Source organism: Condylura cristata, unplaced genomic scaffold (genome assembly GCF_000260355.1).
Source record: "Condylura cristata isolate star-nosed mole 26May11 unplaced genomic scaffold, ConCri1.0 scaffold00031, whole genome shotgun sequence".
NCBI classification, from domain to species: Eukaryota; Metazoa; Chordata; class Mammalia; order Eulipotyphla; family Talpidae; genus Condylura; species Condylura cristata.
Window position 1 is genome coordinate 1,364,280 of NW_004567132.1, and position 15,973 is coordinate 1,380,252.

Below are 15,973 nucleotides of genomic sequence, written 5' to 3' on the forward strand. Positions count from 1 at the left end.
TTATGGTCACATTGTAGCAGGAACAGAAACAGAAAGTTTCTTTTTTGAGAAGTAAAAACTCAGGCCATGGAGCAATTGAAACTGTGGCAGATTGAAACATTCCCAGTTTGAATATCTTACTCATTCTATGAACTAACATTTTAGCTTTATTACTATGACAATATTATGTCAAAGGGCTGTTGTGAAAATAAAAGGTCTTTTTTACTAGAACTTTCTCTGGTAATGGAAACATTTTATAATCTGCATTGCCCAAGTGATAACTGTTAGCTGTATGTGACTACCTAGCACTTGAAATTTGACTGGTGTGAACGAAGTAAATTTCACTTAATTTTAATGAACTTAAATAGTCACATGTAACTAGCAATTATTGTATTAGGCAGCATGACACTAGTTGATAACTGTTATAGAACATAATTAGAACATAAAAAATTAGTTTTAAAGAAAAATTTTTCTTGATCTGTGTATTCTTTCAGTTACTTATTTTTGATGATGTTATATGCTATTTGGTGTATAGTAAGTATATAACAATAACCCTATCTTGGAGGAAAAAATTACTATAAATACAAGAGACACAATAATGACAGACAAAAGAGATCATAACGTACTTTAATCTTACTCACAAAAAAATTATAACAAGTGTTGAGGATTTTGGAAGAGCAGATCTCTTCAGATTACATTGTTTGTAAGAGGAATGGGAGAACTTGAACTAGTTATTGAAACATTATGACTTTTGGATAGGTGGAAAGAAAGGAAAGGGAATTTCAGATGGAGGAAAATTGCAAACAGAGTGGCAGCCCTCAAGATATAATCAGAACTCACAATTTGCAGCAGTGTTGTGGTGGTTTGGGAGGTGAAATGAAGCAGGAAAGGTGCTTTGGAAGATGAGATGTCATTGGCAATAGGTGCTTTTGAATTCATGGCTAAAGAGTTTGAGATTTATCTTTCAAGAACTGAAAATTCAGAATTATTGAAGTTCTTTGATCTAGAGAGAAATATAATCAGTCTTGTTTTAGGAAAATAATTATGGTTGATGTGTGATAAACAGAGAAATTAGATAGGAAGCATGCATGAGTGTAGGCAAGAAGTAGAGGATTTCTGAACAGGAAAAATGAGCACAGAAATGAGGTTTCATAGAGGTAGAATTGACATACATTGCTGATGGATTAAAATCTGATTGTGGAGGCCCTGGAGGGAGGCAAGTGAGGGCACAGCCCTAGACTGAGTCATAGCAGTGGCTGGCATGGGGAGAGCAAGAGCTGATATTATGTGGATGGTGATGAAAGAAGGGAATGGGTCCATGACACTACTAAACCTGAAGAGAATTGGAGAGTTTCACAGGGAAATGAAGTCACTTGTTTTGTGTGCAAAGTCAGTTCATTTTTAAGATATTGCTGGAGAAATACAAGTTACATATTTTAGCACTGCATGTAAATATTTCCTTGAAACAGCACTTAATCTGAAAACTTTAATGTAGCCTCATGTGAGGACTGAAGCATTTTAATGTTAACAAACACATGATTATAAAAAATGAGCATAATGGTAATAACAATGATGTCATCACTAACTAGCAATTTATTGTCCCCTTTCTTCCTTCCCTTTGCTGTCTCCATTCTCCACTTTGCCCTCAACTTCTAACAGCTTTATTACTTTTATTAGAGTAGAAAAAAAGCAAACATAGCAAACACCTAGTTTGAGAACCTAAATCCAAGATTATGCAGTCTGGATGGTAATTTGTTAGTGATTATTAATAAAAAGCAGGCTGATAAACTAAGAATGATATGGTTCCTGTTCTTACTAGAATTGAAAGCAGAAAGTTAGACTAGTGTCAGCCATGTTCTTCTTGTAGTCTTCATCAAATTTCTCATTCTGAGCCACAGTGAAGTGATTCTTCCAGTCTCCAATTTCCCCTGAAAGAGTTGTATAGGAGAGTTAGTAGCTGATGGAGGAATCTGCATTTCCCTAGTCTCCTGTTTCTCCATGGCTTCTATTTCACCTTCCAGAAGAGGCAGTGTTAGACAAAACATTTTTCTTGTTAGCCCATCATTTTCTAATTCTGAAGGAAGATTTATTGCGGATTAACAGGAATAGCCTATTAATAACCCAACTGAATGGCATTAATAGGGAAAAGGAGGCCACTGCTTGAAAACAGCAATCCTGAGGGGCTCTTTGGTCTTTTTCTCCTGCCCTCTTACACAGCAAAGCATGGTAGGTGCTAATGATTATAGATTCGCTGCTATGGGAAGACCTCAAAGAGCCTGTTTCTGGGAGGACTCAAGGCACAGTTCTTAGGAATAAAAAAAAAAGATGTCCTAAGTTCTTTAGTTGCAATCCCCATTATCTTTTCCAGGTCTCTCTTACTCTGTAGCTCCTACCATCATCTATTATCCTTTGTATTCTTATTTTGTATACACTGGAACATAGTTTCCGTAAAGGAATAAATTTTTTGTATTTTGTTCATTTCTCTGCATATTATCTAGAACAGTGCCTTGAACACAGCAGCTATTCAGTAAGGATTTTTGAATAAGTGAATCTAATTGCTAGAATAGTACCTTTTCTCCAACTGATGTAATTATTTATGTAATTTATAATGTCATTAATAATTCAACCTATAAGTTGATAAATAATTTAATATTAACTATTCTTATTAATCAAATATTTTAGTAACTACTATTCATTAATTATTTAACATTTAATGTATCTTAGAACTCTAAAGGTGAAGTGGGGATGGGGCTGGACTTAAATACCAAACCTCACTTTTCAATTGTGGCTGAACATTGTTTTCAATTCACCTGTGGTTTCTTACATATCCCTTTTCCCAGAATCATTCTATTATACTCCCTATTTTCATTAGCCATATAAAATTCACCAAGGGTCTGAGATATTGGACAATTCTTACACAATTATGACCAAAAGAAAATATAAAACCTTTTCTCATGAATGGAGAAATAGAGTGGTTCATGATTTCAGTAGGAATTGTTGAGTAGTTGGCCATTGGATTCTGCTTCATGACATCAAATGAAGTGTGATGAACAATTTTATCTAATACTTTGTCATCTAGGTTCTTTCCAATAAATTCTGTCAGCTTCTTGATTTCATGCTTTGGGTTCTATGATAACAGTCAAAATAAAAGTGAGGATTTAATATCAAAATAATTAGTTTTGAAAGAATACTGAAAAATGAATAACAGTCATCAGTAATATCATGAGTTAAAATTTAAAAATTCTTACCTTAAAAGTGACCAAATGGAAATAAATAATTTTAACATGGTTACCCATATATTTCTCTTTTTATTAATTGGAATTATTAAGCTTTTCTTGCTTTAACATGGAAACATTAAGTAGTCCTATTGAAACATTTCTCAAGGTGACATGCCATGAGTGGAGAATGTCTTACTGAGGGACAATGTAGAGATGTCTGTCCTGTTGAAGTCAGTTGTGGGAGGCATCTAGGTCAGCTAAGAGTCTTAGCAGGGTGTCTATGACTACTGAAATGCACGAGCCCTGACCAATGGAAACTGAAATGTCCTTAGACCATTGTAGATGGTGGTAGGAGGACTGGGCTGTGAGGGTGGGCGTGGGAAGGAGACTTTTGTGACCTTTCAGACACCATGCTAGTAATTTCAGTATCCAGCATGTTCAATTGTTTAGGTTAGCACTTTTTTTTTAAGATTTATTTATTTTAGTTATGCATACAGAACTGGGGTACAGGCCAGAGGTGTAGGGGCGATTCACCAGAGACAGAGTTAGAATGGGGAGAAGAACAGGCAGATCCACAAAGTACACTGCTAAGGAGAGCAGTAGGCAAGACAGGAGAGCTCTGCTGTGCCATGTGGGCCACCTCCCTGGCCGGGATTGAATTCAAGCTGAAGCAGCTGCGACTAACTTCGCAGTGCTGCACTTTAAACCATTGCTCCACCAGGGAGGGCCCTGTAGGCCTTTCTAAGGGAAGGACTCATTCATTCAGTAGAGGAACACATAACTCTAGGAAGCTATGGCTGGGGGAAGTTCCATATCTCTAGGAGAAGTGGTGGGTGAGGGAAAGTTTTATCCCAACTACCACCTTCGTTTTTAAAATTAGATTTCATTTCAAAATGCTGTAAAAAATGCTTAGTTTAGGAAATTAGTAAATATGCAGACAACTGTGAGATTTGTGTGACCACAGTAAGGAGACATTCTAGAACACGATCACATAAGCATTTAAAAAGGCTTCAGAGACTCTGCAGTTAAACTACCCATTTCAAAGTTTCTACCTGGTATTCAAAATATTAGGATGCAATTTTGAGGCATAACCTCTATTTTTTGCTCACATCTGATTAATTTGCCAATTGTTTTTGTAACTAAAGTTTTCAGAATACAACTACACACCTCCACCTATGCACACATTTTACTCATCCTTTACCAAGGGACAAAGCTCCAGTGTGAACTTCCTCTCAACTTCTTCTCTTTTCCCTTTATTCCCAACCCCCTATTCCCTTTGCTGATGAGTATATATTTTTTACAGAGTCTAAGAATTGTTTTTGCTGTGATTTGCCAGTTTGTTTATTTGGGTTATTTATATTCCATAAATTAATGAAGCCATCCAGTAAATGTCTTTCATATTATTTCATAATTTTAAATAATTGAATCATATTTCATTGAGTATTATTTTACAATTTATTTATTCAGTTATCTGTTGATGGGCATTTAGGTTGGTTACATGTGAATAATACTACTATGAATATAGAAATTTGAGGTGATTTTGCAGCTAGAGGAATTTTTTCCCATAACCTCAGTGATTAGTACTAGAAGGTGGGATTTTTTCCCCTTTAAGTCAATGATGCTTTTTATACCAGATAGTTTCATTTTTATAATTATGGTCCAAAGAGGGTTGAATTAGGTCAAAATTGCAATCAAGGAGATAGCGGCAAAAATGAATAGGGCAATAATACCCCAGATGGGGCCCTTTGGAATAGTCAGGGCACAAGAATCGGATGATGTCCCATAACATGATCATCATGATGAAAGGGACTGTGAGGCTATGGTTGCTACTGGAGTTCAGGTTCCTGAGTTGCCAACTTTCTTTGGTCCCAACTGGAAATATCAATGAGAGTAGATCTTAAAAGTTTTCATTTTAAGAACAACTGTATACCAGAGACACTTTATGGGGGTGTAATAGAGAATGGGATCAAAAACCGTGGGGGGAGGGAAGTGCACCGGACCATCACTATGGGTGATTTGGTGATGGGAAGCCCACGGAGATTACAACTGAGATTGAAAAAGGCACAAAATGATGTAAAAATAAACTATCATATTATTAAAAGAACTTTTCATTATAAGAAAAAAAATTGGGGCGTGTGAATATGGGTGGTAATAGTATTACCCAGACATTGCTGGTTCATTGTATGATATATGCAAAGAATCATATGTCTGAAATGAATATAGTGCTATAATCAATCATGTCTCAATTAAAAATTCCATAGAAAATTTTTGTTGTTTTTTCATGATTTTGATTTTTTTTATTATTAACTTATTTATGATTAACTGAGGTAATACTACCACCATTATGCACCCACCACCAACTCACCTATATTCCACAACCACAATAGACCACTGTGCTTTCTTCTCTCTTTGTTTTTCTCCTCCTTTTACATGGTTTTTCAGTTCTATAGTGAGCTATTAAGGGTTTATATTCAGCTTGTATTTGTCTGACTAGTTACTTTATATTCCACACATTAGTGACACCCCTGGTATTTATTTTTCTTCTTCTGACTTATTTCATTTAGTATTATTCTTTCAGTCCTATCCATGCTGCTACAAATGGTGTAAATTTAGCACTTTTAATTGTTGAGTAGCTTTCAGTTGTGTAACATATCACATCTTCTTGATCCATGTATATGTTCTTATGTATATGTATATGGCACTTAGATTGTCGCCATCATTTAGTTATAGTAAATTGTCCTACAAAGAAACTGTATGTTTTCTTTCAAATTAGTGTTTTTGAATTTTTTTGGAGTAGAATTAGTCATCAAATGACAGATCCATATTTAATGTTTTGAGACACCTCTATATTGCTTTCCATTAGGGCTGGGCCAGTTTACATTTCCACCGGGAGTGTAGGAAGGTTCCATTTTCTCCAGATCCTAGTTAGCACTTGTTTCTGGTATTTTCAATACAGGTCATTCTCACAGATGTGAGATGGTATCTCACTGCGATCTTTCTCTAATTTTAAGTGATTGTGTACATTTTTGCACATCTGCTGGCTATTTGTATGTCTTCTTTGGACTGGTGTCTGTTTACACTTTGTACTTTTTAAAACTATGTTATTTGTTTTGTTTTTATATTATGTTATGAGACCTTTGTATATTTTTGGTATCAATTCTTTGTCAGAGGTATGTTATACAAATATTTGCTCCCATTCAGTAGGGTGTCTTGATTTTTGGTGTGATGTAGTACCTGCTGCTGCTTATTTCAAATTTGTTTTTCTTGTGGTTGGGGCCAAATCCCTAAAGGAATCACTAAAGCTAAACACTAAACATAGGCAAGTCTTTTTCCTATGTTTTCTTCTATGTATTTTATGGTTTCAGGATTTACATCCAAGTCTTTGACCCATTTTGAGTTGACTTTGATTGTATGGTGTGAGACTGTGGTCTAATTTCATTCTTTTGCATGCAGCAGTCCAGTATTCCCAGCACCATTTATTGAAGAGGCTGTCCTTGCTCCGGTGCATGTTTCTGGCTCCTTTGCCATAGATTAACTGTCCATATAGTCATGGGTTTGTTTTTGAGCTCTTAATTTTGTTCCATTGATCTATATACCTGTTTTCGTTCCAGTTCCAGGAGGATGTTTTCATTATTATGGCTTTATAATATAGCTTGAGGTCTGGGGTGTAATACCTACAAATTTTTTCTTTGTCAAGATTACTATTGTTATTGATACTAGGGTCTTTCTGATTCCATGTGCATTTCAGTAGTATTTGCTACTCCATATTTACTTCACTTAGAGCTTCATTTTCTGTCTTTAGTTTATTGGTTTTGTCTCTAATCACATTTGTTTTTCTGAGTTTTCCTCAATTTCCTTGAATTTCATTATCATTGCCATTCTAAACTCTATATCTGAATGGGAGGACATAACTTCCATGACTGTGACTTGGAGTTCTGGAGATTTATTTTTTGTGTTGTATATTTGCTTGGGGACACATGTTACCATGTGTTGGATTTTCCTTCTTTCCTCTAGTAGCTTGGGAACCTACCTTTGTATGTGGGGTTTCTTCTGGGCATGAATCCTTCCCCCTCACTGGTCAGGGTTGTCACCTATCAGGATACACTACTGACAATGTCTCATAGGAGACATCATGAAACCTCTAGCCATTCTAGCTCAGTCCCTGATGCAGGTCCGGGTATCATCAGTCTGTATAGGCCCTATTGAGGATCTCATGGGAAGTCACAGGGCCTTTGTGAATCTACAATATTGGTTTCCTGTGTAAGTCTTCTGATGGTCTGGACTGGCATTGGCTGAGTCTTTTGGAGATCACAAGACTTCTGCTGCTGGGAGTGGGCTAGTGGGATGTCTTGAGGACTCTGACTGCTCTGGCATCCTTTGCAACGTTGGCCCAGAGCCTCATCAATTTTGGTGGGCACTGGAGGGATCTGACAGAAAGTTGGGAGATGTCTGCTGGCCTGGGCAAAGGTTGACAGAGTCCCATAGAAGGTCATGAAGTTTCTAGCTGCTATCTCTTTGTTATTTTACAGAAACATCTGCATAAGACTCAGTAGTGATTTAATGTAAAATACAAGCACCTAAACTTATTTGCATTTGAATCCCCTAGGAGCCTTGCAAAACTGTATATTTCAAGTCAGTAGTTCTGGTGTGGGCTCCAGGGGTCCATCCAGCCAATTGGTGAAGCACCTTTGGTGTACCAATGCTTTCAATTATAAATATGAGTATAGATACTATAGTTATTCATAGATTTCTGTATTTAGTGGAATCAGAGTCTACTGAGTAGATAATCAATTGTAATAAATTTCTGTGAACATCATCACGCATAACAGATTTTGGGGTAGCTTATACTGCTATCTTCTTTTTGCATTAAATAAAACTAGTTAAGTCATTAAGATGTTGATTGTTTCCACATCATTATAATTGCCATTAGGCAGTAAAGCCAAAAGTTGAATTTAAAAATTTTCACTCTTTATTTATTAGTATTTTCATTTCGTAAATTATTTCTTAAAACTTTGCTGTTCTTCCAATACTAATAAAAAAGCCAAAATGTGCTAAATTCCCTCTCCTCCTTCTAAACAGCATTTTAAAATAGACAGGTAAGGGAAAAATAGGTATTTATATTTTGCAAAAAAAGCACCTTGTTCCAGTACACCAGGAAGATGATATGACAGACACTAAAGAAATCTTATGTGCACTTTGATGCATGGACAGCTGTAGCCAATAAATGCAGCAATTTCTGTTTCCCATTTCAATCTGTGTGTTCTCACTGGAGTCCATACATTATTACTTAAATGGTTTATGGTCAAATGGAAATATATTAGATAGCTCTGCTCCTTACCTTCTTCATGTCCTCATAGAAGAGGTAGAGAATGTTGTGTTGGTCTTTGGCTTTCCACCATCCCTTTACATGGTCATACCAAGAACCCCAGCACACTGCAAGATAGGATGCAAAGCAAGGCAATGAGTCACAAAGGCTTCACCAAAAAAAAAAATATTCCACTGGAAGAAGACTTCCTAAAGAAAGGGAGGTTGTCACATTGACGATTGCTTCTCATTAAAAAGGGTACAACCCTTGCTTTTCTAAGAAAATTATCCTTCTTTTCAGAGTCTTTGAGCATTTTGAGAAAGGAAGGAAACAAAGGTGAATTCTCTCACCTTTTCCATTGAGAAACTTCTCAAAATATTCTTCCCAGGTTCCTGGATCAGGAAGTGCCTTATTCATTCTGTGGAAGTGGTAGTAAGACACCATATTGTCCTTGGGATTTCTTGCTACATAGATTATCTATGGATGGTGGGATGAAGGGAAGAAAGAAACAAAATTAGAATTAGACCTATATGTACAGTTATTGTCCAGATAAATAATGTTAGGGTGGACACATTACATCCACATGACTTTTTCTGATGTTGTAACTTGTGATGTTGGCTTTTATAGGAGATAAAAATTATTCTGATCATTTTACACCTTGAAGAGATAGACCATTTTTTTTTCTTTAACAACAAAGAAGTGTTTCAGAGGAAATTGATAGAAGCCATCAGTAAGTTCCTTCTAAAAACACTTTGAATTCCTTTTGCTCTTTACCTTACAGTTTTTCTCTAGGAAAGATGGTGGCAGTAAGTGAATGGGAAGATGTGTTTTCAGGGTCCGTGGTGAAGGCATTTCATTAGCTTGTTCCAAACCTGTAAAATTAATTTTTGAAAATTTTTTTTATCTCTTTCCACTTTTTTTTCTACTTACATCAAAATCATTCTGCTTCCATTATTCACACTTAGGAGCAATTCAAGACAGCTATAAGAGTACTGTTACTTCGATAGATCTGATTTGAGCAAATGTATCTAGCTTATGAATGAAGGTTTTGGCTAAAATAGTTTTAATCTATTTTACAAAACTGAACTAAATAAACTTTATTTTTGCTTACCTTATAATTCCATTAGAAACTTTTTGGAGTAGGGGTCTCCCTGGTGGTGTAAGGTGTTAAGTCACAGCACTATGAAGATATCCACAGTCACAGTAGCATGAGTTTGATCCCCAGCCAGGGAGGTGACCCACATGGTGCAGCAGACCTCTCCTGTCCTGCCCATTGCTCTCTTCAGTAGTATATTTCAGTAGGTCTCCCTGTTCTGCTCCCTACTCTGTCTCTGGTGACTACTCTAACCCCCTACCCCCACCTCTGCAACTCTGACCTGCATCCCAGCTCCTGTATGCATAAATAAATAAACAAATAAATATTTTTTTAAAAAGAAAATTTTTGGAGTAGAGCAATGTTAGAGATAGTAATAAAGAGATAAAGCTGCCAAATTCATCAATAATTATTTGAATGCCAAGCATTCTTTTCTGTTCTTTAACATTGTTATATATTAATTATTTTGTGTTTTTTTCAGTTTGGATACATAGACATTTGAAAGACAATTTGACAGTAAAGATCCTAAGTGTGTATCCTAAGGACTGTAGTTAAGTGTGACTATTTTATACTCACCAGATCCTATAGATGGAACTACCCATTCAATGAAAGGAATTCGTACATGAGTAGGGGCTCGTTGACTTTTTTCAATATCACCTTCATTTTGTATTAAGTCCACAATCTCCTGAGTCCATGTAGTTCCTTATTTCACATGTAAAGTAAAGACACACAGGTATTTAGCCTCTCACATTCCTTAAGTATCATCAGATACTTTTAGAACATCTTTGTGAATTTTAGAGTTAGTACTCAGAAAACATCATTATGTTATTGTGTGAATTTTCATTACAAAGACTCCAATTTAGAGTTAACTTTGAATTGACAAATAAATGTTCATTTTTTTCCTTGTCACATCTATTAATATGGATTATTGTTTCATTGGTTTAGCTGTATTATTCTTTCAATGACAAAATAAAGAATTTGATCTGGAAAGTAATTGCTATGTGGTTTTCAAACTGTTCTCCAAGGTGTAGAATAAGTTGCCATGTAAAAGTCACTTAATGAACAAATGAATAATAGTGCCTGGACTTGATAGTGATTTTTAGCACATAGGATCCATTTTACCCTTTCCACTATTTTGCGCTTATCTCCAGTAGGTGAAAAGCTGAAAAATCCATTCCTTAAACTTTGTCACTAGGATTCTGAATATTATTTAGATCCTGAGAATATATTAGTTTGGGATCTGGAAGGTGATACTGGCAAATACCAGTGGCTCCGACAGATAGAAATTTTGCAGAGGACATTGTACATTCTAGTATTGTGGCAGAAATTGGATTTATCCTGGATAAATCTTTATCCATAGAAAAGACAAGCAGTACTTATGAATGGTGTGGTCAGGTACACTTTTATCTCAGGCGGACCCAGGCAGACCTCAGTCTGATATTAAAGCCTGGGCCTAGCCTACTCAGAGGCTGCTTTCATATATATTTGTGTCAACGTCTTTACACAGATTGATATAGTTTTACAACAGACAAAACCATTGGTGGAGAGCAAAGGTGTTTCTCACAGGAAGGGGAGCAGAACACACCCTCTGGAGATTACTCCAAGGATATCGACCCATTTGACCTTTTATCTGACTCTGTGAAATGTGACTTTTTTCAGAATGTTAAGACTGGCCATGAATCTTTGCAAGTAAGCAAACTTGTTAATTATGTGGGCATGTAATGTTAATTGCGTAGGCATTGGAATGTTAATTGCATCAGGTCTGAAAGCAGCCATGTTTATTTTATTAATCTGTTCAGTGTTTTTCCTTATCAGTATCTTAAACCCAAGAAATTGCATCCCCTCTGCCATCAACGTCACCAGAAGCAGTACCTCTGTCTCCTGACTTCACTGGATGTTTGCTTCTGTTTGATCCTGACTTCACTGGATTTTTGCTTCTCTTTGATCCTGACTGATAGAGTGTGACCAAATGAATTTTCATCTTTTAGGGAGGTTTGTTGTACAAGATGTTCTGACAAAATCCATGTTGGGAGGATGCTGTGTAACTTTAGCCTGAATCTGGGCTGATCTTTTTATATTATCTGAGACCAATTCTCATACTCTCAATTCAGCACTTTTAGGTCTTGAAGAAAGGCACAGATTAGAAAACACTGAAAAATTTACATTTTATAGCCTCAGTGAGCTGTTCTTTAATATTTTCCAGAACTACTTCATTACAGGTTAAAGAAATATTTTTTTAACTTAAAAAAATAGCATTGAACTATTCAAGTTTTATGTTTTTACTCTGAATATTAGCTATAAGATAATAAGTATAGCAATTATTAGTGTATAAGGTTTAACAGATATTAATATTACATTAACTGGCAAGCATTTATTTTTTGTGTTTTTTAATTATTCAAATACCACAAACCCTAACCCATGAAAACCCTAAATGAACCAAATCTCAGTCTTTGTGTTGGTAGGTAGACAAAAATATTTGTTATTAAACATTGTATTGAGATAATAATAATAAAGTAGAATTGTAGACAAAATTACTTTTAGAAATTCACATTTAGAGAAATTTAATCCTGACTAAATTCCTGATGAGTAAGATTGCAAAGTCAGGATTCATAAGAAACTGATGTAGAAATAAGAAACTGATGTAGAATAAGAAATAAGAATTTTCACTCTTTGAAAATATTTTTTTATTAAGATCTTTGAGACAGAGACACAAGGATACACAATATCAGAAAATACTTAGGTTTAGATTTTTTGGTGGGTGTCTGTGTGTCTCTGTGTAGCAGGAGTTAAGGACAGGGAGTTTGAATTTGCAGAGTACATGTATATGCAAGTTATGTGTGAACTGAGTTTTGTGTATTTTGTATATATACAATATCTGTAGAGAACTGTTTCTTCTTGCTTACACCTACAGTTTTAAGATTTAGTCTGTGAATTCGAGATTGTTTTATTTCTGTAGATAACTTCATTAAACCAAGTTTTTGTTAAACCAGTTAGAAGCAAGGAATTGATTTACAACATACCATAAAGGAGGGGGAAATGAACAGAATAATTCTCAAACACTGAGCTGGGAAACTTTTGAGGGATTCTGAAGACTATTGAGGTAGAATCAGAATTTTGGAACCAAAGATCCTTTTATCCTCCAATCAGTCTCAGGATCCCCCTTCTAGCTCATACACACAAAGCAGCTTTTTCCAAGATCTGCAATGAGGGCTTGTACTGAAGAGAAATAAATGACCATATACCCTGAGGAGGTTTAAAAAAAAATTGCACAAAGAACTAAATTATCAAAAAGTATATAGTTCATTCTAATATGTTTGATGTGGTTTCAGTTTCCACAAGTGATTTTTCTTAGCCATACCTCTCTGTTCTGAAGTTTTCCACTCAAACACATAACTTGATATTAACATGTACATTCCCATTTACTTTCCTGTCTGCACTTTCCCCTCTTCCTTTCCACATACCTGCTTTAGGATATGTAGCAATAAGCAGATCATCAGCTTTGGCTTGGAAGTTCCAGATCTGATCCCAGGTGTCACAGGTGGGTGTGGGTTGAAGAATTCCCTGCACATAGTCAACAGACATGCGCTCTGTTCCATCATATTTCGAATCCTTCATTTTGTTTAAAGCCATTAGTGCAAGAAATCAGAGTATTGTTCCAAAAAAGGATGTCACTTCTTAGCACAAAATTGCATTCTTGATACTGTACAGACAGTACAAAACTGAACCCTTCCTGGAACACCTTGCTGAAGGCTTGCAATCAAGGTGGAAACTAACTACAGGCCTGCTGGTGCAAGTTCAAGGAAGTAGAACTTGTTTAAGACTTTGTACAAGGCATTTTCCTGATGAATTTTAGGCCTCCTCCCCCAGCCAGGCTATTACATAACCAGGCACAAAGAAGTCAGATTGCTGTGTCATGATCATGTCCAGTCTGTAGTTTCAGAGCAGCAGATTCTATGCAGCAGTCGTGCTACTTACATTTCTTATCTTTATGTTAACAAAGTAAGTCAAACTTTCAGCAATTATTTCTTTTTTAAAAAAGATTTATTTATTTATTTATAGAGAACTGGGGTACAAACCAGAGGTGCAGGGCTGGTGAGAGGCTTCACCAGAGACAGGAGGAGCAGAACAGAGAGATTAACAAAGTGCACTGCTGAGGGAAGCAGAGGGCAGGACAGGAGAGGTCTGCCACGCCATGTGGGTCACCTATGGGGCCAGGGATCTAACTTGCACTGGAGTAGCTATGGCTAGCTTGCAGTGCTGCATCATAACACATTGCGCCACCATGGAGGGCCTAGCAATTATTTCTTAATGGGAAATTTAAGCTGATTACAAAGTTGCAAGGAATTTGTCCGTGGAATTATAGATTGCATGGAATAACTTTCCTGAAAGGCTGAAGGTAAATGCAATGGGTTAACAATGAGGTCCCAGCACAAATATACAAAAGGGCAAGATTTGTTAGTTCTTAAACATAAAATAAACAATGCTTCATTAGAGAAGTTTTCCTACCTTTTGTCTTTAGTTAGTATTAGCATCATTAGTAATCTTTCTATAGCTTTTGATACATGCTTCCATTAAAGCAAAATGGATGCAAGAAACTTGGAATTACACAAATGATGGCTGTGTTAGAAGACACACCCATTTGTTTTAGATTTCTGCCAGAGCTACTTAAAGCTTTCTTCAAAGCTTTGTGATTTATTTATCCTACTTTCTCCTTTCTTAAGAAAGAAATATTCATGGCTTGCCAAGGGCATTTTTCTTCTGGTTGAACCACACCCTTTTCTCAGCTGATTATCTCTAAAAAAAGGCCAGATCCCTTTAGTTTTTAACTGCTAATTATTACAGGTCACTCACCCAGTTTTTCTGTCTCATGGTACATTAAACAATATTTCTGGACTTTGTGTCTGGTTCTTGGGACAGAATTTCAAAAGCCCTCAGAAATTCCTGAGTGGCTAGAAAGTCTTTGGTTATCCTTAAGGGGCCCCTTTCAACTCTATCTGGTTTTATGTTAACAAGGTGATGCTTGGTGGGTCCTCAGATAGTTTTGGCCATATCAGATTGATCAAACACATGAATGAAAGATTGGACCTTTTAGCCCCTTTCCCACTCTCCCAGGAGGGAAGAGACTAAGTTCAAGCATGTGGCCAAAGAAATGATGAGACCCTCAATCAAACTCTGGAGGATCTTGGTTGGTGAGCACATTGCTGTGCTAGGAGAATGCCCAGGTCCCATCAGGCAAGGGTACAGCAGCCCTGTGTTCCTTTCCTCTAAGACCTGCCCTCTGTGCACCTTATCATTTGACTGTTACTGATCTGAGTCTTTTGTGATAAAATTATGATTAATGTGTAGTGATTTCATTGTGTTATATGAGTCATTCTAATGAATTCTTTAGCCTAAAGGAATAATGGGAAACTCAAATTTATAGCTAGTTGGTCAGAAATGCATATAGGCACCAAGACATGTACATAGCATCTGAAATGAGGATGGTCTGAAATATTTTGCTGTTAACTAATTATATATTCACTAAGTCCAGGCAGTTAGTTTCAGAATTGAATTGAATGGTAGGAAACCCTATAGGTAACTGAGAATTGTTTTTGGAACACCTCTCTGGCATTCAGGAGCCCTCAATGGCATTCCCAGAATCTATTCTGTTTTCCTGTATTCGGAAATTTAACTTCTTGCTTAGATTTCCTTCCCATAACATTCCACAAGATCCTTCTCATGGAAGCCTCTGCCTGTATCTATCTCTGCTTATGTCACACTTGATCTCTCTCACAGAGCTACAGAAATAGAAACTTTCATCCCTTTCTGGTAGGGACCAGGTTCCCTCCTGCATTAATGCTGCCCCTTTTCTTCTGGTATTTTCTTTGGTTCTTGTATGTCTAGTTCTTGTTTGAATTTTACTTCCTTCAAGTCTTCCTGAAATGCCTTCTTGAAAGGCTGTCTCTGAACTTCATTGTCATCTGAAGGTGGTCCCTCCTCTTTTTCTAGATGTTGTACCCATCTTTCCTTTAGAGCAGCTACTAATATTCAGTTCTGTTTGTTTACTTCTTAACATATTGTGTATCCTTCACTATCTCTCAGATATATAAAACAGGATCTCAGTGCTGATTTCTCATCATATTTCAGCTGTATGTCTAATGCCTGACATTCTATTATTTCTTAAGAGCAAGAGTAAATAAAGCTACATAGAAATTGAGGAAGATTTAAAAATTTTTTTAATATAATATAATAGTTTATTTTTACATCATTTTGTACATTTTTTTCATCTCAATTGTAATCCCCATGGGTTTCCCATCATCAAGTCACCCATGTTTCATCACCATAGTCCTGTTCACTTCCCTTCCCCACCCCCGTTTTTGATCCCATTCCCCACTCCAC

The 15,973-nt window shown here is 36.3% G+C and overlaps 1 protein-coding gene across 1 annotated transcript; it reads right to left on the minus strand.

Moving 5' to 3' along the window:
- Window positions 1-600: 600 nt before the first annotated feature.
- On the minus strand, window positions 601-13,455 carry SULT1C4 (sulfotransferase family, cytosolic, 1C, member 4). Its single transcript, XM_004691392.2, has 7 exons — window positions 13,057-13,455; window positions 10,172-10,297; window positions 9,277-9,374; window positions 8,853-8,979; window positions 8,536-8,630; window positions 2,926-3,106; window positions 601-1,907 (listed from the first exon to the last, which is right to left on the minus strand). Exons 1-7 carry the CDS (start codon window positions 13,223-13,225, stop codon window positions 1,795-1,797), a joined length of 909 nt encoding a protein of 302 aa, XP_004691449.1. The 5' UTR covers window positions 13,226-13,455; the 3' UTR covers window positions 601-1,794.
- Between the last annotated feature and the right edge of the window lie 2,518 nt (window positions 13,456-15,973).